This window comes from Vidua macroura, chromosome Z, assembly GCF_024509145.1.
Source record: "Vidua macroura isolate BioBank_ID:100142 chromosome Z, ASM2450914v1, whole genome shotgun sequence".
In the NCBI taxonomy this organism is placed as follows: Eukaryota; Metazoa; Chordata; class Aves; order Passeriformes; family Viduidae; genus Vidua; species Vidua macroura.
Window position 1 is genome coordinate 58,130,669 of NC_071611.1, and position 23,944 is coordinate 58,154,612.

The 23,944-nt window shown below is 35.4% G+C and overlaps 1 protein-coding gene across 2 annotated transcripts in view; it reads right to left on the reverse strand.

Moving 5' to 3' along the window:
* Positions 1-23,944, reverse strand: part of COMMD10 (COMM domain containing 10) — a 132,838-nt gene that overhangs the window by 107,161 nt on the left and 1,733 nt on the right. The window contains exons 3-6 of one of the 2 annotated variants that reach the window (XM_054003171.1): positions 22,467-22,577; positions 20,571-20,726; positions 3,042-3,152; positions 1,064-1,525 (exon numbers count right to left, since the gene is read on the reverse strand). In XM_054003171.1, coding sequence (XP_053859146.1) covers positions 1,481-1,525; positions 3,042-3,152; positions 20,571-20,726; positions 22,467-22,577 — 423 coding nt within the window. In that variant the 3' untranslated portion in view covers positions 1,064-1,480. Of the gene's footprint in view, positions 1-1,063; positions 1,526-3,041; positions 3,153-20,570; positions 20,727-22,466; positions 22,578-23,944 lie in introns of those variants that run through there. The other variant, XM_054003169.1, reaches the window with a different exon arrangement.

The window sequence follows — 23,944 nt, forward strand, 5'->3', positions numbered from 1 at the left end:
TGTGAAGATATTCAGCACCAATTGTGTGACATTTCTGAAGCCCTTCAATCTTTCTACACACTTTGATATTATTTATTTATTTATGTGGCTTCTCCCATGGTTATAGAAAATCATCACAGTTGTTTAAAAAGTCTGGATTAGATAGCCTAAGGAATTACTGCTATTAACAGTGGGAAGGAATGTGAGAGTGTGTGTCTATGTGGATAGATTACTGGAGGAAAGAAATACTAAAAACCACAGCACTTTTGGGCATCAGTCTTTGTTTGCAAATCAAAAATATAAATCAGCAACACAGATTGTCAGGATTGTTAATTTGTGCTCCTTCTACTGGACAACTGAACCTATAGCTACAAAAATAATGATACTCTGTACAGAATCTCCAGATTGTCATGTTGCAATCAACAGTCCAAAAATCTGAAACCAAATTTACTATTAAAAAAAACCCTTATGTACAGCTGATAAATTACACATTCGTTCTCAAATGCCACCTAAACTCATCAAAATGTCATAAGGGAAGCAAAGGGATCTTTCAAATCAAAAATATGTTTCCTATTATACCAGTTTGTTTCATGTGTCTAGTTCATCAACATTTCACTTCCCTCAGATTCTGAGATAAACATTTGAAAAAAATAATCATTGTAATAAAACACTGTTAATTGGATTTCTAATTGGAAGCTCCTTTTTCCTCTTTCTCATACAAAACATCAGCAGCAACCAAAGCAGCCTAGATCACAGGACAACTTGGGCTGGAAGGCTGTGTCTGGCAGCCCACCTGATCCAGCCCCCTGCTCACATTGGAGCTACCACAAGCATAATTCCATGTCTGAGTATAAGCAAACAGCAAATCTGTAACAAAACCCAGTAAAAACAGTTTAACAAAAATCATGAGCTCTGATCACAACTCTTGCTAGTTACAAGCAGTGTATTTCCTGGGAAATGCAAATGTCACTAGCAGCTTGAACCACCTGAAAGAACTAAAGTACACCTTACTTTTGCATTATGATGGATTTATTCCTCTGGGACTCTGCATTTCATCTGAAGCTGACAAAATGTACTCTATAAATATTTATACAGCATATAGCAGATTTCTTTTTATTTCTCAACACACAAATAATATCCATATAGCACAGGTTTTATGATTACCTCTCCTGAAGAGATTAATTTAAATACTAATTTTAAGAGTCATCTTGTAAATAAGAACTGTTTAAATGTTCTTTAAGTAGTGTGACTTGTAGTAAACACAAATGTATTAGTATAATTAATTTTAGTTAGCAAAAGTGAAAATAATAGCCCATTTAATTTACCTTGCTCAGTATGGTTTTTTTATTAATAGGCTGTATTTTTTCTATACACAAGAGAAACTTCTATTGCCATATACAGATTAGAAATGTAAACACTTAAACACTTCCCACAATGACTGACTTCCGAATTGATCTCAAAAAAAGCAAAGAACCAGGGTGACAAAGAGCACTACTGCCCCCTAATGAGCCAGACCATAAAAGCTCCTCTGCATTTTGTGTCTTTCCTGAAAAAAAATCAAGTCATTATATCCATGAATTATGAAAAAAGTGAGAAAATAATATAATCATTAAGAATATACATTTTAAATTCACACCACATTTCCACACAAAAGGCAGACGCATAATTTCATAGAGGAAAAGAAGAGGTATCCAGTAGCTACAATTTTCAGATACAATACTTAATGCACCAAGAGATCACAAAGATGCAAGATACAGCAGAATTACCCACACTAAGCAAATATAAGTCAATCTTATGTACTAGGACGTAATCCTGTAGTGATCTTGACACCAACCCAGATTTTTAAATTTTAACGTCTGTACTCTGAGAGGATCAGTTTTCTTGTTGCATTGTTTCATCTAAATGCTCACCACAAGTTTATTCTAGACTTGTAATCATCTCAAAGTAATTCTGATCTTGGTATCTAAACATATCCACAAAAAGAAGCAAGAGAGGAAACAGTAGAAAAAGTCCACTATCTGAATTCTGTTTCTACAAGAAACAGAAATTTCTGTTTTACATGAAAGTGACATTTTTCTATCTATATTTTTAATAGTTTTGCTATAAGACTGAATCTGTATTCAATGTTCACCAATGTAGCTTGGACATAAAATTTTGTCCAGTTCCTGTATCTGCAGCAATGAAATGCTGAAAAAAATACAACTGCTGCAAGTCTTAGTGAGAAGCACAAACACAAGCTGTGTATTCTCTTTTATTTTACCATAAATCAGAAATTCCACTCATATTAGCAAAATTACTGAATTAAATGCAATGGTAAAGCAGCACTGAATTCTGATTTCTCCCCTCAAACTCCTTATACTGAATTTTTCATACGTAAACATTCTGACATCGGTAAACATTCTGACAGACATCATAGAACTAAATTCCAATTTCCATTAGCAAGATAAGGTTAAAAGCAAATCATGTGTCTAATTTGAAACATGCTGGCAAACCAAAGGCATAAGTTTTATGAATAAAAAATTATCTTCTTTAGTGAATTTGGGTTCTGATATGCCACCAAGTTACTAAAATCCTTGAACTTAAGACTCTACCTTAAAACCTCCAAATACTGTGTTTCTGTGGCCTCACATAGTGTCAGCATTCAATTATATATATCATTAGCACAGAAAAGTTGCAAGTGATGAGCAATGTCTTACATAACTACACACATGGTAGAAGGCTGCAACCTACTATGTATTAAAAGCATAAGAACTACGATCACATGCTATGTGATAAAAATAAACTATCTACAAAAACTTTAGAGACCTAAAATAACCATATTCCCTATTTCTCCTGTTACAGCCTAAAGAGCTGGTAACACAGCTCTCACTCAGTCTGCTGAATATTTATGCTATTGTATCAGTATTTCACAATTCCAAGCATCTACTATAACCTATACGAAATATAAAAACAAAAATAATGACAATAATAACATTAAGAGTTCTAATGGATGCCTTTAACAGAACTTTAACATAAGGCCATCAACACAACTCATTCCAACTCTGCTGACTTATGCTTCTTACCTTTGAATCTTCATTGTTCACTCCCAGCTCTAGCACAGCTTGAGGAGTCTTCAGCTTTGCTTGCATGGACTCCGCCATTTGAAGATTAAGCTGCCATCCAACTGTTTCAAGCTACAAAACACAAGTTTAAATGACAATCAGAAGCACTGACGTCAACTGTCAGAACTGCCAGCAGTCTCTGTCAGTGAACACAGTGTTACACTCTACAAATGTTAAGCATTTGTACACATATGCATTTCCCTTAAGTTATCCTGGACTCCAGGACAGATGTGCTTTTGTTTTGTCAAAATTACCATTCAAACTGCCTACACCCACTCATATGGAGCAACTTCCTATGTCTCAGATCTGATGGACCCAATCCATGGAACACAACTACAGATCCAGAATATAGTAGCTTCCTCTTCTTGTGGAAGTTTATCAGCAAAGTTGCAGATTCCATTTCATTTCATATTTATTACTTTCAGGAAAAAGAAAAAAACCCAATAAATAGTACACCACCTAAAAATGGTGATTTCTTAATCCACAGATCTACTCATGTGTGTTGTACCATATGCAGATCTTAATGACAAAAATAATTTTGCTTTTTGAATCATTAACGCTGAAAGGACAAAACCCAGATGAGCATGTGAGCAATTGAATTTTTAATAGATTTTTTTTTTAATCCAGTTCAAATTCTTTTTTCATCATTAATCTGAAGTTATATTCAAGCATTATTAAGGTACAGCTCATGCACAAATGAAGTACACAACAACAGAACCACAAGGCTTCCACAAAATGATCTTCATGGCCTTAGTGAAAAGAAGAAGTGGAAATACAAAGTCTTACCATCTGCCAAGATAATTTACACACAAATTCTTTTTAATCTAGGGTCTCCTCTCTTCTAGTAAATATTGTACTTATCTTGGAAAAGTGAAAGAGTGCCACATCTTCGTTAATCTCTTACCAATCTAATAGCTAAATTCAGCTAAAATCATTAACAGAATAAAGCCATGCCAAATGCCTTGTACTATGAACAGCAATACATGCCCTGCATCCTACAGCGACAGTAATCTCTAAATGAAAGATAGAAAAGGGTGGCAAAAGCTTCTCCCATGGGCACAGCTCAAAGACAGAACTTCCAAAATTTCTTGCAGCTATATGATTTACACTTCCAAACTAATCTATGTTATACTGTATTTATCTCTGTGCAGGATGAATAGCAGAACTATGTAACAAGCACTGGCCACCACATAACTAAGCATACCAGAAGGAAAACTACGTATCATTATATATCTTAACCATCAAGGCCAGTACAAGATGGTTACGGAGTTTAGTCAAGGAGTTTGTGTGCAGTTATAGGGACAAAACAGCAGGAAGAACTTCAGCAGGTCAGCCTGCAGTCTGTCAGCTGCTCCACGATCAATGCACAATTCGAACTTCAATGTGTCATAAAAATAAGGAAGTTTACATTTAATAAAATCCATGAAAGCATGCAGACCACACAAAGGGACCCAGTGAAGATGTTCCAAGTCCGGTCCACCTCATTTTGAGCATAGTTTTAATAACAGTAGGCCCATAGCTTAGGAATTAGAAGATGGTTTAAAGTAAAGTTACATAACTTATAAAAGTAGATGAATTTTTAATCATAATTCTGCTCTGATTTTCTCTAACTTGATTACATCTTGTTTAGTGAAAATAATAGTGCATAGCCCATCCCACTCAAAAGTACAAAACAATCTGGAGTGGATTCTGTATACATGCTCAAGTCAATCACACTAATAGACAACTCTGCTAAGTCCCTGTGCCAGCCCCTATTTTCCAGGAAATTATACCAGATTTATACAACTAGAAAACATTTTTCTCTCCACAAACTTCAATGAAACTAAGGAACTAACTCCGATTCTTTCAGGAGCATAAAGATAAAACATTAGAAATAAAAAACCAAACTAAATAACTCTTGGGTTTTTATCAAGAAAAAACAAAAGTATAGTTCAGTTACAAAGATTGATAGTTGTCAACAGAAAAGGACTCAGATCCTAAGTTATGGGTTACAGGGGTAGAAGGAGGCCAAACCAGGCAACTGGTAACAGTACCACCTAGACAGAACACCTAACCACTAAGGAGAAAAACAGAGACATCGAGCTCTGAAATGTGACAGATCTTCATACTACAGTCACTACAGTTCAAGCCCTCTGCTCCTCAAGTTAGAAAGGACTTTCTATCACTTACTTAAACAGTTTATTACTGTAGTACAGAAACCAAGCCTTAGACAGGATAGCAGTTTACCCAGGATCATAAGATAATGCCACTAGAGACAAAAACCATATACAAAGAAGCCTGACTTTTAAGACTTTTCTGAAGCTGTTAAATACCATGTACTCTGTGTAGACTGAAGAACAAACCACCAAAAATAAAGAAATCAAGTTTGTGTTGTCTGTTTCACTTCTTATACACATCTATCCCAGAATACTGTAGAGAGCTCAGAACAAATACAATACATGTGGCAGCACATTTGCCTGAGTTTATAGCTGAGGAGCAGCTTTAACTCTTGTTTTATATTGATTTACCTTAAAAATTATTTTGTTTTCCTGTACAATTCATGTATTTTTTCTGTTTTAAACATAGTTTTATGAGAATAAGTTTTAATTAATAAATAGCATGCTGCCTAAGGCATCAAAATGGCCCATTTTCCTAAAAGAAAAATGCAACATGGATCTGCCAATGGTTGTGTTTGTTTACTTAGAAGATATACAACATCCTGCTATGTTAATTAACCTTTTGACAGTAGTGATACATTTCTCCATGGCATTTGTGTCAAGGCAAAGTATTTGTTAGTCACAAGATGGTACATACTTTAGGGCATTTTTTTCAAATATGAAAAGACTATAAAATTATTTTTACTTCTTGTATAAAACTTGTTACAGAAAAAAGAATGATGGAAGAACGGCACCAGAATCTGTGATACACTAACTGAAAAGCACTTACTGGGGCAGAGGAGAAGTATTTCTCCATGCCTAGCATGAAAACAAAGCCATGTTTTTAGTTAGTATAGACCTTTAGCTTCTTCTCACAATTTCTCATCAGCAGGTGAGAAATATGCAAACTACCTTGTCACTGCAACACTAAACACAGTTGAAAATATACTGTTTATTGCTGTAAATTCCCACTGATCTCTCTGGCACTTATTGCACTTCAAGGTTATGCTTAGGAAAAAAACACGACAAAAAATAAACAGGTGCAAGCTGGAAAAAAGGAAGGGAAATAAACATAGGTACTAAACAAAACCGATAGTAAGAACATATGAAAATGCTTCAGATCTGTTTTATGAACCCTCTGGCAAATAAATCAGGGCAATAAAGATATGAGGAAGCTTTCAATAAGCCCTGTAAATTCTCATTTGTTCTGTCCATTTTGTTTCATTCAGGCTTCTGAAGAGATTACCATGGCACTTGGGACTCACAGACATGGAAGAACTTATGCACCTCCCCCTTCCAGAACTCACTCTGTGCTGACTGTAGAAGAGGTCAGGTGTCATTGCATGCTGAACCAGCCCTGTACTCCCTCACCCACAGTGCTTCTCAGTGGCCACCCACAGCCATCACAGGGCAGATCCACACTAGAAAGCAGCTAGTTCCTCTACTATAAGATCTGACCCTTCAACTGAACATGAGCAGCACCTTTACAGGTACATAGAAACATCACCTGGTCTGTCCATGATGGCCACAGCAATTTTCTTCCAGTGTAAAACACTGGATTTTCCAACTCAAGCCCTATCCAGTAGACATGCTAATTAGTAGAGCATAGCATTTTACACAGTAAGACAAGACCATCACCAATCTAACATAACTATGGTAAAACATTTGTGTGAAAGTCACTCTCTTGAAAAAGCCCAATGCATTAAACGTCAAGGCAGCCTTTACAGCTGATATAAACCTCAAGCACAATCTCCAGCTAAATCAAAGTTTACACAGTCAAAAATAACACCCACAGAATCCACCACTTCTCTTACAGCCCACTGTGTTTTGACATGCTCTATTGTCTCTTCCCAGCACATCTTCACCACAGTTCCTTACTTCCACTTTTTGTTGCCCATAAACATTATTACAAATTAAACCTAAACTGAGAAGAAATTCAAGAAGTCTGTCAAATAGGACAAGTTTCTATATTGGTTGTCAAAAAATACTTCTCTCAACTACACTACATATTTATTTTACACTCTTCAATGAGAAATCAAATAAATGTTCTTTAGCAAAGAAATTCAGATTAATCATCTCAACTATACAAGAACCAGGCTGTCAGACTCAAAATGAAGGACTACAACTTGGAGAAGGAAAGCAGAACAAATGTTAATAATAGGCATGTTGCAGGGCTCCAACCTGAAACAGCAAGAACAGAGCCTAAGTGAACAAGAAACTGACACTAAAAATGGTTGGCAATGACCTAATTTGAAGAAACAAAATAAGGAGAAATATTGTGAAACAGGGACAATTAAGTAGAACAGAATTTCAGAAAATATGTATCCATCTAAAATTTCTTACCTAATACCTCCAACTTCAGCCAAACTTCTGGAGCAGAGTCCAGTATTTTTAAAGGACAACAGAAAAAAGGGGCTTAAATACTCAGTCAATACCAGAGAAGGAAAAGAGGATATTTTTCAGTTAGTCTTGGCTTATAAACTGACATCACATCTCCTGTCTGTCTCTACACCATAAAGACTAAAGTTTGCTTTAATTTTAAAGCAGAAAACTGCAATTTTCATGTAAACTACCTGATTCTAAAAGGGTTGTAACAAATCATTACAGAAACTACAGAAGAACAGTATTATATGGCTCTCAGAACTCTCTGATGTGGCAGCTGACTTCTTACCACAGTGCCAGCAGGATGTCATAATACAATGCAAACCACTGTTTCTCATCCATGATTTGGCACCTGTTTGTCCCTTAGAAAGTGCTTTAAGCACAGACTCACGGAAAGCAAGGGCAACGATGAGTTGCTCAACACAGCAATGAACCTGCAAGAACTACACTACAGAAATACTGCTTGGACACATCAAATCAACAGCACCGATGTTTTTATAACCACCAGGCATTTAGACAGTTCTGAAACAGGCAATTGCTTTACAGATCAAATTTAACCTGTTATGGAGATCTAATTATTTTGTTCAGGTTCTTGCTCTCCCTTTTCTTGGCAAGATTTTCTGTTTTCAGAACACCTAGCTTTCACTAAATAGAATAAAATGTTACATTCAGAAAACATACTTGATTCAAAATACATGCACAATTAATCAGCGTTACAGGTTAAATGCTACTTAATGATCCACTACAGATAACCTGGCTACAGGAAAACGGTATAAAGATCTTGTCATATCCAGTATTAGCCTCTCTGGCAAGCAAATGACCATAAGCATTTCTACTGGCAGAGCAATAGATGCTGATTAGCAGTTAGTGAAGGACAAGAAGAATGCTCAGAAACAGTGTTTCATCTTAAAACCTAAAAAGGGAGAAAAACACAATTCTGGGCTGAACTGCTTAACAAGCCTGGTGAGGAGAGAATACAGAAGCAATTCTAAACTAGCAGCAAGTGTCATATAGTTTTATGCTTATGAAGGAAAAAAGGTTATGAAAGCCCTGGATGGGAAAGGAGCATATAGCATAGGAAAACTAACATATACAATTTGTGGAAGTCTACAACTAGTACCGCAAAAAATGTTTTCAGTATAGCTTAAAGGTAATTGGTAAATAAAAGTGATAACATTACCATATAATTGTAGTCTTTGAAAGCCAGCTGTATAATGCAGTTTTTCAATGGTATTACTTCTATTCAGTATCTCTTCCACTATTAATGGGCTATGGTTTAGTTTGTCTGCCTGAACTTTTTTAAAGCAACAAAACTCCCCAACATGTGCCTTTTTAGGTAGCAAAAGATTTTCATTACCACAAAGTTGCTAAGGAACTGCTAAAGCCTCCTAACATGACTGAGGAGAATTTTAAAGCAATCTGAGCTTGTAGCCCACAGTCAGAATTAAAAGCCAGTAACATGAGCACAAATGAAAACAAATCCTACCATTCCTTCTGCAAATTAAAATCTTGGCAGAAAGCTAAGTGCTTCTAATCATAGAATGGTTTGGAAGGAATCTTAGAAATCATCTGATTCCAGCTCCCCTCTCCTCCACACACATAAACACCTTCCACTAGACCAGGTTATGCAGAGACACATCCAGCCTGGCCTTAAACACTTCCAGGGATGGGGCATCCACAACTCCTCTGGGTCACATGGTACTGTGCCTCACCACCCTCACAGCAAAGAATTTCTTCCTAACATCTAAATGAAACCTGTCCTTTCTCAGTTTTTATCCTCTTCCTTTCATTCTATCACTACATGCCCTTGTAAAAAGTACTTCTTCTCCAGCTCTCTTGTAGGCTCTCCTTGTGGGGTCAACCTCTCCTGGTACTGGTGGTGCTGAAAGACTTGATTAACATGAACACCCCTGCTCCTGGTTGCCAGCAGCTTTCTACAGTACAGAATGCTTCTGTAGACTTGCATAGCTAAGAAATAACACCCAGGTCTCCCGACTTTACATCCATACTCAAAGACTGATTTCAGGGTAGTTTAAGTGCATCTATAGTTACTTCCATTCTCAGGCAGTCTGATTAATTTGAGGACATGCTGAAGTAGTGAAATTGACTTCATTTTTTCTAAGATTTTTAAAACCTGCATAAAGGGAACAGAATGCCAATAACTTCTTACTGGTTCATTTTTTACAGGTACCACAGAAAACAGTCTTCCATTAGGCTCAAGCCTAACGAACTACTGCAGATAAAGTAGGTCAGTTACAGCAATACAGAAATTAGTGTCATGCTCCACTGGTATATAGATTCACACATTTATTTGCAAATAATTTAATCCTTATTTTGAGAGACCATTCAGTTCAAAATGATCTGGTATTTGTGATAACTGTGGTGTTACTGAACATCAGATTATGCTTTTCATAGCCTGAGAAAGAAATTGACACACTTGAAGCTCTTTCTATTAAAATCACCATAATAATGCACAAGTGCACAGTAATATTTTTCAAAGTTACAGTCTCCTCATCTATTTCTACTAAATGTGGTGTATCTTCAATTTACACACAGCAGCTACTCTGGAGGTAAGTTCAGCTTCACTACATCAAAGCTCCCTATTTAACAGGCTACCTTAATTCATAGTTAAAAGTAAATATTGACATCTTAAGATTGTGAAGTCTAAACACCTACTATTTTAGTGTTAAGAATGAGTAAATAACACCGTGGAAGAGAGCACAAAAAGGGATGAAAACCCAACCTTCAGCCTATTCTTGAGGAAGTAGATTTCTCACATCTGAAGAAAAAAGGAACTATCCTTGAATAGCCCCAGTGTCAGCAAAACTATACCTTAAAAATGAAGCCTGACAAACTGAAAAAGTGCACTACATAATTTCACAGCTTGCAGTAATGGGGAAAATTACAACTTAATGTCTTTGCCCAATGTACTTTAGCAAGGGACTATAATGTCCCAAATACAACAATTACAGAAGGAGAGAAATTAAATCTTTTTTAACAAATGAAATCAGAATTTTGTCATTTTATCTCAGATATTAACTCATTCACTTCAGTTATTTTTCCCTCTATTTTGAGAGGAATAGTCCAACTTGAAAAATGAAACACTTCCTGGAATAACTGAAAGAGCTGTTCGTGATATTTAAGCCATCCATACTATCCTAACTGAAACTGTTATGATCAGTGAAGAGACAATGGGATATGCAAGACATCTTCAGGAAATCTTTTTCTCATATTATTACAGTAGTATATATCACATTGACAACAAAATATTTTAAAATATTTTCCACTCAACAAAATATTTCAAGGAAATAAATACTCCACAATGTAAGAAATTTTCTAATGCAGTTCTTTCACTTGTATTTTTTTGGTTGTTCTAAGCAAATAACTAGAAGAAAATGAGTATGGCCATCCTTTCACTCAGTTTAATTCTTGAAAGAGTAACTGCCATACTTTATTCCTCCACTGAAGACAAAATATTCCTCAATTCATTGTAAAAAAATGAAAATCAAAATATTCATGTTTAAAGTTTGAGGATCTCTTCCCCTCATCTTTCAATAATCAACTAGACAAAATACACCAATAATTTTCACTTAAAGAAAATATTGCAACATGTATGTATAGTTTTAATATATTAACTATCAGTTTTGTATGATGGGAGAGGACTAAATGTGTATTATATGTTTAAAAAAAAATTGGTTTACAATGCATTACTCTAACTTCATTCCTGTGTAATCACACCAGCATAAAACCAGAGGAAACTGTTAATTCTTCTCTCTAAAATTTGCAGCTGGAGGTGCCAGTTCCACTTTTCATCATCAAACACAGCACCCCAGAATCAAAAATAAAATAAGACCTGAAAATATCAATTTTGCCTGCTGTGGAGATGGAAATCATTTAGGAATGATTTAAGGGTGACAAAACATGCCTGACTATTAATTCCTTCAAAAACTCTCTCCATACAAAGAAAATAGTATTACTGCAGAGGAAACAGCAGCAGGACGTAGCCAAAAGTGTACTCAATATAGCAAACGAATATTAAAACAGAAAAAAGGGACAAATTTTTAAGAGAAGGCAATGACTGACAGGCAAAATTTGCCAATCACCACAGGTAGGGTCTTCATAACAGAAATAATCTGTAATCAGGAAGAGAATGTTTCCTTTAAGATAAGCCCCAGATCAAATACCAATTTTCTCCAGATGGGAAGCTTGAGCATTGTGAGTGTGGGAGATGACTGTACAAACACACTGATTTCTACTTTCCATTGTTGCTACTGACATCAGTTGAACTCAGGTGGCACGAATATCTTTGAAGGAAGTTCTAGAAGATGCAGCTTCTTTTCAGCAGGTTTCGCTGTAACAATTGCTCCACAGGTGAGCAATCCTACAGTGAAACAGCTGGATTTTCATATGATTGCATGAAATTTCTGACTGCAGTCCTTTACCAAATTTTTAACACCCATAGAAAAAGATTTCTATTTTTTAACAGAAAATAGAAAATAAAGTATACAGTAGTTAAAAAACTGTCCCTCTACTGGACAAACATATTCAACTACAATAAAATTCAGCATTCCCATTTCATAAATAGGTTACTGAGGCATTTTGTAGTTAAGTATTCCTTCATAAGAGGTTTAAAATTTGTAACATGCATATTTCACCTGTATATATGAAATACAAAATGAGAGAATAGCACCTTCATTTGACAGTATTATGCAAATCTTCAAATTAAACACAAGACTTAGAGCAGTCCCCATAAAAATGGTATGTAACTGTCAACAAAACCATAGGTACAACCACTCAGCCACATAACAGATTCAGTACAATAGGTTGAAGATTTTCATGAACTACAAGTCTGTAGTTACAGTTAGTCATAACACAAATGCACAGCCAAGTTAAGCAGAAGTGGCATAGTCAACTACAGTGACTCACACTAAATTTTTAAGACTGGACTTTGAAACTTTAATGATATTTTTGCAATGTTTCTCAGTCATAAAAGCAGAAGAAAGTAAGAATCACTGGATGGATCCCAACTACCTAGACACAATACTAGAATACAATGTTAAACCAGATTCTGCCTTAGTTTTCCAAATCTTGTAGATACTGTGAGACCATCAGCAAACAGGCAAACAAAAAACAAAAAAAACAAAAAAAAAAAAAAAACAAAAAAAAAAAAAAAAAAAAAAAAAACAAAAAACAAAAAAAAAAAAAGAAAGAAAGGAGAAACTATACTTTTCACCGGTAGACAAGAATAGCTAGAAATAAAAGTAGCTGTAGTATAAAGGCAAGGAAAGAGTTGGATTGGGCTAGGCAGACAGAAGTGAATTTACAGAATCATGTAAACTCTTGGACCTCTCAGCATAACTTTCCCAAAGAACATCAGTAACTTAATAAGGCAGCAAAAAAAAAAATTAAAATGAAGAGCAGTAAGCTTTTTAACTCTGTAAACTGGTAGCTTTGGCTCATAATTAATGTTAGAAAAAGCAACAGGAGCAAAACAAAGAGCCAGTACCTCACTTACCTCTCAGAGAAGATATTAAGAGCATATTAAAAATAGAAGAGACTAGGATTTAACTCTAAAAGGAAAATATGCGCAAATTATGCACCTAAATCCACCTTATTAGTGAATATTTAAGTTTAACTAGATTCTTCATCCGAGACTAGCTGGAGGTTAATTTCTTCTGATTTCCCATTTTTGCCTTCAAGGATAAAATCATTTTTCTTTTCAGCAAACTTTACTTAGCATGTATACCAAGAAAAGTGGTATTTTCAGACTTCTTGGTTCAATATTCAAACCAAACCCCTTCATCTCTTTAACCTTAGAAATCAGGAAAAAGACACACTCCAAAAAGAACCAGTATGCTTCAACAGGAAGGATACAAAAGAAATAATATGACATGACATTGGAGAGTAAAACTAGTGCTAAGCTAGAGTAAAACTTCAAAAGACTTTCCCATATTTGAAGTTACTGCAAGTTTTCATCTTTCACTGATTTTTACTGATAAACAGCTAGCTTGAAAGCAAATAGAAAGAGACTCTATGACAAACATGAGAAAAAGCATTCCAGTTTCAAAAACTGTAGCATTTAGTGCAAAAGGCAAATGTGCTGTTGTGATCCATCTATGGCAAATTTGTGGGCACAGCTGCAGTAAAAATGTACACCAGTCTGTGACCATTTTTATTAAGTCATGGCTGACTGGTCTTTTTATCTAGCAGAAAATATAACAGGATCCAATGGAGGAAAGATTAAGTTGGACAGTTTTTAACTAGAGATAAGGCAAACATTTTTAGTAACCATAAAAAACCTTCAGATGTTACCTGTCATTTCAAGCCTTGAAATCACAACCAGACTCCTGTTCCAAAAGCTCTTTTACATATTGAGGAAAAATTATGATTTGTATTACACAGGAAATTACACAAGACAAGGACAGTGCTAATCTTTCTAACTTTTTAAAATGCTATTTTGCATGTAGGAACAGAACAAAATTCATAGATCTTCCTAAACATTCTCGAAATGTACCTTCTTCCAACCTTCCTAAGTTATAATTTCTTGGTAGAAGACAGAAGAGGGCAAGGATAAGAAGCAAATCATTAAAAAATCCTTAAGAAGTAGTACCTAAAAATTGTAAACAATTAAAACTCCTACTAACAAAGCTGAGTGAGTGAAAGAGTAAGACTCACTTGTGCTGGAGCGGGTGATTAGGTATAAAACTATAGTTTTACTTTGTATTTCATCAATACACTTTGTGAGTGCACTGGCATCACATAATGCAAGCCAGTTCACAATTCACTGCGACAATGCCCTTATGTACAAAACTGTTTTTGTGACCTCAGCTTGTCACCGTAAGAACAATTAGTTGATCAGGTACTAACAAGAAACTGTAAACTTATTTCTTATAGTTTGAGCTGTATTCCCCCTTATTTTGCATTCTTCTGATATTAGAAAAAAAAATTCTGCCATGACATACACATACAGAGCACACCAATTCTCTTCTTTTTTTTTTTTTGGCATAACCACAGGATGCATGTGTTTCAAAGTATTTCTGTAGATGTGCCAGCATTTAGCAGAGGGAGTTTAGCACATTAACATTACATTTACACCCATTAGCAAGAAGGCTAATTTCTGAGAAAATGACTTTCAGAGTTTTTCCCATATGGCTTCAAATAGGCACTCAAGATACAGAACTGACAGCTCTGTCAAGAATTTTAGGTACATAATTTCACTAGTTGCATTCCCACACGTCATTATATTAAGCAATGCTGTCTGAAAGCTATAAAAAACTCCTCTTGCTTGGCAACATAGGACTTTTATCTTTTTCATTATGTATATTTTAACACCTGGACACCCTGAATAGTTTTCCAAAACTAGAAAGCTATGAAGCACTTAGCTTGATCTTCCTTTAAACAAAGATTTGCACAGAATACCAAAACACATACAGAGAACATTATATTTGGGGGAGGAGAAGTGGAAAAAAGCAACAAAACTGATGTAAAACTGCCATGAGAACTCATAGTGAACCTTATAAAAAATCTAGCTCTTCTTTGCAGGGTGGAAAAAAAACATTTTAATCTGATCAGTGTGCCCTCATTTCCAAACATACATTACCAAGAAGAAACTTAAAAACTGGATCAGATTGATAACAAACTATTATCACCAGCCTATCATTTTAAAGGCCAGATTAAGAATGGGTTCAAAGAAAAACATTATACAAATACCATAATTTTAATTGACTGGGATTGTATTATCATCATCAGAAATAATATAATAAAGGCACAGCCATATGAGTAAGGACTAAAGAACCAATTAACGCAGCAGCAGAATATACATATAACTCTGTGCAGCTGAAGACTGCCAATAATTCAGCAAAGAAAAATGAAAAGATGAAGTGAGAAATAGTATTAAACAGTACAGCTTTATTTTAACTCCACAGTTTTTATTAATTTCTCAGGTGAATAGTATCCCTATCTACTAAGAAGTCTGCACAAAAAAATTCAAAAACCTATACTCAAAAAAGAATAGTTTTTCTCAAACAATTAGAAATAGTGTTTAATATGCCACAGTAAACTTCACCTAATCAGAATACTTGTTCTGCTGCTCTAATAAACACAATTTCACAATACCTAATGAAGGTATCAACCAGCACATTACCACCTACACCCCTTGCACAGGACCGAAAGACCCAGAACTCAGAATGCTGCTTTTTAACAACTAGCAGTTTGCAGGCAAGAAAAAAAAATCTGGTTTAAGAGAAATAGCACAACAATAAAGAAGAACTACCTACAAGAAATTATTTCTCATAATAACTAGTGGTCTTGAGTCCAAACCTGAACACTTCTGAAAGCCAAAAGATGCAATGGCCTACTCTCAAAAATGGCAGAAGTCAAATTTTTTGCTTTATTATGAAATAACAAGCTTGAACACTCAGCTACCCACTAGTTTGTGACCATAAGCTAATCAATCACACAAGTTCCAATGTTCTCTTAATGTGTAAACCATACCCCTAACAAAAAAAAAAAAAAAAAATCATTTTTTTTGTTTTGAAACAGAAATGGATTACAGCTCAGTCCTTCTTGTGTACATGACAGAAAATACTGTACTGTCAGCATTTCAATACTTGTAAAACAGACAACCTCTAAGTACCATGTGTCAGGAAAGACTTAGAATTAATTTGCCCCACAGATTTTAGTAAAACACAATATAAAATTCCAAACATATCTTAGTTATTTCATAAACTCTGTCTTGTGAATGTGTGCAGGGACACTGTGTATGTGTTGGAACACAACTATCGAGACCTCAGTAATATTAATCATGACTCTGATTCTGCACTTGGATCCACACAAGCAAACCCTTTACACACCCACTAAAGCTTCTAATAAAGAAAATTAAGAGTTACTAATGTGCAGGAAGCACACGATAAGCAAAAGTACAAAAGAATCACACATGAACTAAATTCTGAATTCATATGTAGTGCTGCACACCACCTCAACAAGTCAGCAACAGTCCATACCAAATATGCAATGATAACCATAAAGCCGGTATGTATTTTTAAAAGAACATGAAAGAGAAAAGAAAAACCAACCAACAACTAGCATTCATAGACTCATAGAATGGTTTGGATTGGAAAGGACCTCTGAAAATCATCTAGTCCAACTTCCCCACCATGGGCTGGGAACATGTTGATCACTAGATCATGTTCATCAATGCCCCATCCAATCTTTTGAACACTTCCAATGACAGGGCATCCACAACCTCTCTGGGCAACCTGCTCCAGTGTCTCACCACCCTCATAAAGAATTTCTGCCTTAAATCCAGTCCAAATCCATAATCTTTCCATTTAAAACCATTGCACCTTGTTCTGCCACTACATGCCCCAGTAAAGCATCCCTCTCCATCTTTCTTGTAAGCCCCCTTTAACTGAATAGCTACAACGTTTCTCTGAAGCCTTCTCTTCTGCAGGCTGCTCAACCCCTACTGTCTCAGTTTGTCTTCACAGCAAAGGTTCTCCTGCCCTTGAATCACATCACTGGCCCTCTTGTGGACCCACTTCAACAGATCTGTCTGTGTAGTACTGGGGGCCCCTCAGCCAGCCCCTCATGCAATACTCCATGTGAGGTCTGAGAAGAGCTTGAGAGGAGTGGTTGGTACACCAAAGGGTTGTGTTGCCATCCAGAGGGACTTGGAGAGACTGGAGAAATGGCCTGACAGGAACCTCATGAAGTTCAACAAGAGGAAGTGAAATGTCCTGCACTGGAAAGGACAAGCACCAGTACAAGCTGGATGCTATCCAGCTGGAAAAAAGCCTTGTGAAAAAGAACCTGAGTCTCCTGGTGGACACCCAAGTTGATCGTGAGCCATCCTGGGCTGCTCTAGGAGGAGTATTGCCTCAGGCTGGAGAAAATGATCCTTCCCCTGTACTCAACAATGGTGAGGCCTCACCTGGAGTAGCATAATCAACGCTGGGCTCCACAGTATAAGAGTCATGCAGGTACTGTAAAGTGTACAGCAAAGGCCATCAAAATGAAGGAAGGGCAGGGAGAGGATATGGAAGAGTACCTCACATATGAGAAGAAGACCCAAGAGAGCTTTTTAACTCCTTATGTGAAGGAAAGCTGAAAAGACTGAGCCAGGCTCTTTACAGTGAGGCCCAGTAACAGGACAAGTGGCAACAGGCACAAACTAAAACATGGGAGGCTCTCTCAGAACACAGGAAAACATTTAGGCATTTCAAGGGTGGCCAAGAACTGACAAAGAGTGCCCAGGAAGATTGTGGAATCTGCATCCTCACAGATGTTCAGGTGCTGTCTAGACATGGTCCTGAGCAACTGGGTTTACATGTCCCTGCTTGATCAGAGGAGGTGGATCAAATACACTCCAGAAGTTCCTCCCAGCTTGTGGGACTATGTTGTTGGAATCTGTGATAATATAAGTGTCAATCTTTTTCTGTACAGAATATTGCTTCTGGAAGAGAAGTGAACAATGTAAATTGGAAATTCATATATGCCCACGTAAATAAATACTGATATAGAGGGCATATTTATAGGATCAATTATTTAATATGTTATACCCATATTTACATGTTGAAGAGGGTATTAATAATTGACTACACATTTTTTCTACAAAGAAATAAGTTAATATAATCTCTAAATCAATATAAATACCTAAATTGTATATCATTGTAATCTGAAATTATAAATTTTAGACTGTATATTATTGTAATCGAAAAAGCAATCATCCTTCTCTAAGCATTTGTCAGGATTATAACTTTTTTCTAACTTCAGTTGAAGAGATGATGATGAACATTACAAAACGTTGGCTAGTACAGCAATGTACAACAAGTAAGAGAATATTTTGCCCACTATTTTTCAAGGTACAGAAAGGAAGTAAAGAAAATACATGCAGATATGGAATTACAAACAATATTGAAGGAAACAATGCAGTCACCTACTGCACTTGTAGGATATTACAAAAAGATTCAGAAGATTATTAAGGGCATGGCAAGTTGTTCTTCCATTATGATCCAAGTTTTAAAATCTTTTACTTCTTGCTAGCAGAGTTAATTCTTTATTCAGCAATTAGTTTTGTGAACTTAATCTTTAAGGAAAACTCTCATAAACTTCAAGTCTACCGGAGTAATACTTCAGAGACTTTCAAAACAAACTGAGAAAGCAAATTCAAGTTCCAGCTCAGCTTAAACTGAAACTCAACTTGTTATCTGGGCAAAAAGTCAGGAGGGAAAATGATGGTTTAATATGTAGCAGCACATACCTGTATTTAAACCTGCTTTCACGCTAAAAAACAAGTAAATGGCACTACAATATTTTTGCAGTTGCTTACCTGCAAGTTCAATTAAAGAGACAGTTTAAAACTTCTTTATATGGGATGTAATATAGTAGGAAAACACCATTGCCTTGGCAGATGGTGCTGAAGTTAGAAAGAACCTCCAAAACTGTAACACACACCAGAAACATTCTATGTTGCAGGGCTGACAAAACTTGAGACAAGTAACAGAGCAACGTCATTCCCAAAGCCGGTCAGAGAAGGACCTTGGGTATGTAAGGTACAAACTGGAAATGAAAGAGGATGAAAGGTGTTTTTATTAGTTTCTCATAGGCTGAGGAGCCAGCAGTAAAACATGTATTAATGCATAGTCTGTCTGAAGAAAAATTTTAAAGACATCTGCTTTAGGCTATATTCAGAATTGCCTTTCATTCTGCACATATATTCTGTATGTTGAAAAGTTTACCTTATAATCTTTCATTATTTCACTTGGTTTTCAAATTACTTACCTCCTTCAATGGACAGTCATACCTGCCTCTATACTTACCATCCCACTGAGCATTTAAATTCTGGGACTTGTACACTTGGCATTGGTAATATTATTTCAAAAAAACCAAGAAACACATAATATCTTGCTGATTCTTTTTTTTTTTTTTTATACTTACACAGTCAATTACTCTGTTAGATTCACGAGTTATTATAATTTTGCATATCAGAATCCTGTAAGTTTTGTGTCTAAAATTACCCAGTTTTACAAAGGATCAAGTTTAAATACTTTGAGAAAAATCAACTGTAATGCAATTCAGAGTATCTTTAGTCTGTTCCATAGATATACCTCATCTTCTCAAAATTCTCAAAATGTGAATTTTACACCTAAGTGAAATTCTAGATTTATTTAGGAGCAAGCAGGCTGGTACAAATTACATTGTTATAGTTCTCTCTGTGCATCACGTATACTTAATAGATACAATTTATTTTCTATGTTTATCTTACTCATCAAATCATTAATTAACAAACTGAATCCTATCCCAACAAAATATAAAGCAATGATAAAAATAAAGTAAGAATAACAGAGTTGTGTTTCACAATTCTTTCTAAAAATTTGATCCTGGCTGACACTGGTGTGTTCTATATACAATTCCTTATGCATTTGAAGGGTTATTATGAATCAACAAAATTATGTTATTATACCTTGTCATAGATAAAGAGTCTATGTCTAAAGATACAATGAGACTTCCAAAGCATGTAGCAAGTTTTAAGTGGCAATACACACATAGGAAGCAAGATTATATGCCATCATAGGAAAACACCATAAAATTATAATAAGTATCTTGCAAAATTCACTATGCAACTAGCTTACAAAATTAAAGATGGCAGGAGCTCAGACACAAGCACAGAGAATGACCAACCTGATGTGCTCGATCACCACAAATGCTCATGAACACATTGTCCCCTGTGCATGTTGTAAAGCGTGTTCACAAACAGTATGCAGGTTGCTAATAGTGCATATATAGCTGGGTTACAGCAGTTACAGCAGCTCAGCTAACATGTAACATCTCTTTAAAACAAAAGAATTCAACTATCCTGATCAAATTTATCTAGTACCTGTAAGTGACCTGGTTTGTCACAAACTTTGCACCTTAGTTTAAACTGAACTAATACAACTTTATTCTCTCTCAGAAGAAAAGCCACATGCATTACCTTCTGAGGGGTCAAAACCCTCTGCCTGAACTTTTCAATCATATCTTGACCTGCAGCTGCCCACACACTAGCAAATGCTTCAGCTTTGTCTTGATCCAGGTGAATGCTTTGTAGCTGCTGTTGCAGTGAAGCAGGCTTCAAATTGTGATAGACTGCCTGTTAAAGGAAAAATTAAGTGCTGTTGTGAAGTGCTGTTCTACGGGTCATAGCAGATACATTCTAGCACAAATGGCCACTGTGTTCACATAAGATTTTTACTTGCAACTCCGCTAGGGGAACTATCTGCATGCTTTTCATCTTAATCCTGCTACTTGGTGGATGGAAAACTGTAACAATCTCAAATGCAGTGTTACAAATTACTCTTCTCAAGATAGACTACAAAAAAAATGTAGACACAAGTCAGATCTGAGTATATGTACAGGTTTCCACTCTATATGATGGCAAAGCAGCTATCAATGAAAAACAGATGCACTTTGAAGCCAATTCAAGAAAGGAGAACTTTTCCAAATTCACACTATTCAAACAAAACTAAACTACAAGGTAATATTCTGGAAAACCAGGAACAGTTTCCCTAAACTGAATGAGTTCAATATTACCTCCCTATTAGCATCAATTTTTTTGTGGAAGACATTCTATATGGTTCTTCACTTTTAAAACAGGACTATGTCACCACCAGGTCAGGTTAAAAAGCAAACAACATACGTGGCAAAGACTGTATGGCAATCTTTTTATTTATAATGCCTCCACAGACCAAAGTGCTGTTAAAACACTTACTATCTGACAGAATAAGCAGCTGCTCCAAGAAGCCCAGCTATCAGCAGGAAAACAAAGAGTTCTCATACAATATGTAGTCCATCTTGGATTCTTTTTTTTTTTTTTTTTTTTTTGGCAGATATTCATATTCTTCTCTCCTTTTTTTAATGCAAAAGAAGCATTAAGAGAATTAACTGCTTTTTCTGTTCATCTTCAATAATTATAATATAAATTAAGCAGTGTGACAAAATCTGGACAAGGGAGTAAACAGGTAATTGTGCTGTTTTGCTGAGATGAAAATTAAAAATTGCAGTCTAGAGGTGACCTCAGGTTTCATTTTGATTTTTTGGTGGATGAGAGCTACGAGGAGGACTGTTTTATTTCTAATGCAGTGGAATGTGTTAATTAAGTGAACTGATCATAAATTGACATGCGTAAGAAAGAACCAGATTTCAATCCTCCAAAAGACTACCACTATGCATGCCCTCTGCACAAGACTCCACTTTCTATATTTGCATTAAATGGATGGATAACAGCATGAGCTTAACAATTTTTAAAACAGTTACCATATTTACCGGTTAATACAACAGCTTCCCAGCTTTAGTAGAGGTAGACCACCAAATCAGAAAACCTTCTCTGTTTACAACACATCTGCACCATGCTACACCATGCACTTCTCCAAATGCTTGAGCTATATTAGTTGTGCCTGTTCACCTCAGTACAGACTGCTTCTGTGCATGAAAATTTTCCATAACTGACTCCTAACATAAATTAAGCTGTGCTCAGTAATGTTATCTAGGATTTTCCTCACAAGAACTAAAAAATGCATGGCTGCTTGATACAATTAATACAAGAGAATACTATATTGCATAATTATTAAGAGTTCCCTTGGAGTATTGCAGACCTCACTCATATTATTAATATTTACATTAGCTGAAAAACCACTGCACAAAGGCACCTAGTCCCATCTAAATCAGAAAGACAAGAAACAAAAAGCAGTTAAATCATAACCCCAAAACATACAAAATATACTATTTATATATATTTTCACTAATTCCTTTTTAAATACACTGTCCTATTTTTGAAATCTATAGCTGGATAAAAAAATACATTTATTAATGCCTAATGGTGAAAACAAAATACCTGTTCCAAAATGAATGATATAGTTTCAAGAACCAGATGAAGATCCTGTTTTTCCAATGAAAAAGCTATTTGAAGTTTTTCTTCCTCCTCTTCACTGAAGGTACTTTCAGCCTGAAGCACAAAAATGGTTAGTCCTAACATTTCATTTAAGGACCAAGAACATATTTATCAAAGTAAAAACTTTCTCCTCATCTTTATAAACACAGTGGCTATCCAGTTGTTTCTAAATAGAAATTACAAAGTAGATGCAATTCTTCTCACTGAAAATCAAAATTAAAAGCCAACACAGTACCACAGGATTATCTGACATACATCAAAAGAAAAAGCTTTCTCTTTGTACCTCATAGACACTACAGAAATATTATTCTTCCAATTATCAGATCATCTCCAACAAACTTTTATAAATAAAAATAAGGCAAATACAAACTGCATTACTTAAATCACACCCCAGAGAACAGAAGGCAAAACTGTAGTTAAGTTAGTCATGTATGCGTCTTCCATTCTGGATACCCTTCAAAAAATCACCCATGCTGTTGCAAAGGAAATAAAGGCCTAATGAATATTTATTTTGAAAGTCAAATTTGAATCTATAGCCTCCTGAGATTCTGAAGACAATTGAGAATGTGCTGTACTTTTAAAATACAGCAGTTGTACTTACTATACTACAGCAAATTAAATAGTAATTTAAAATGCAGATATTGCCTTCTTTTAAAACCCAATTACTAACAAACACCACATTTAGACCACTCAGTAATCCAAAACTGCAAAGCTAGACAAGCAAAACAATTTAGCTGTCCAAATAAAAAAATGAGGCAATTACACAAAACTTTCAACGATCACAACATTTATAACAAGAGTATCAAAATGGAAACATTATTTGAATCATTAGTTGTTAAAAGGAAACGCAGAGTTCCCAGCGTCTGCTTTGTTAAGGCAATGAAGTTCATTTCAAGCGTCCAGCAATTTAACTAGTTACTTAGGTACTTTAGGAAGTAAAACTATTCATGAGATTGAGTGGACTGAATTACAGATGCCAATTAAAACTGCGAAGAGCTACTAAAATGCTATGGAGTAGTGAAAAAGAACAAACCAAACAAACAAAAAGTTGGTGATGCATTCCTGTTACCTAACAGCTAATACACATGCAAAACAGAGAAAACTCTCTGCAATAACAGTGGCATCCAAGCTAGTGCTGTTAATAGAAAAAAAAACCAAAAACCAAAAAAAATCAGCAGCTGAATCAAATGAATCCTTACAATCTCAGACTTATAACCTTTAATATATTTGCATTTTTTTCCATGCTGCTCCTGTAATATTTTACCATTTAGTCTATATGTATATGTGTATAGAAAACAAATTATGTGTTTCTTCTTATACTTTTTCTAAACACAAAACAATGGAATAAACAAAATCTGACACTGTAAGACAATGAAACTAACAAAATAATTTCTGGTGTAAGATTCATTTTTCAGTTTCCC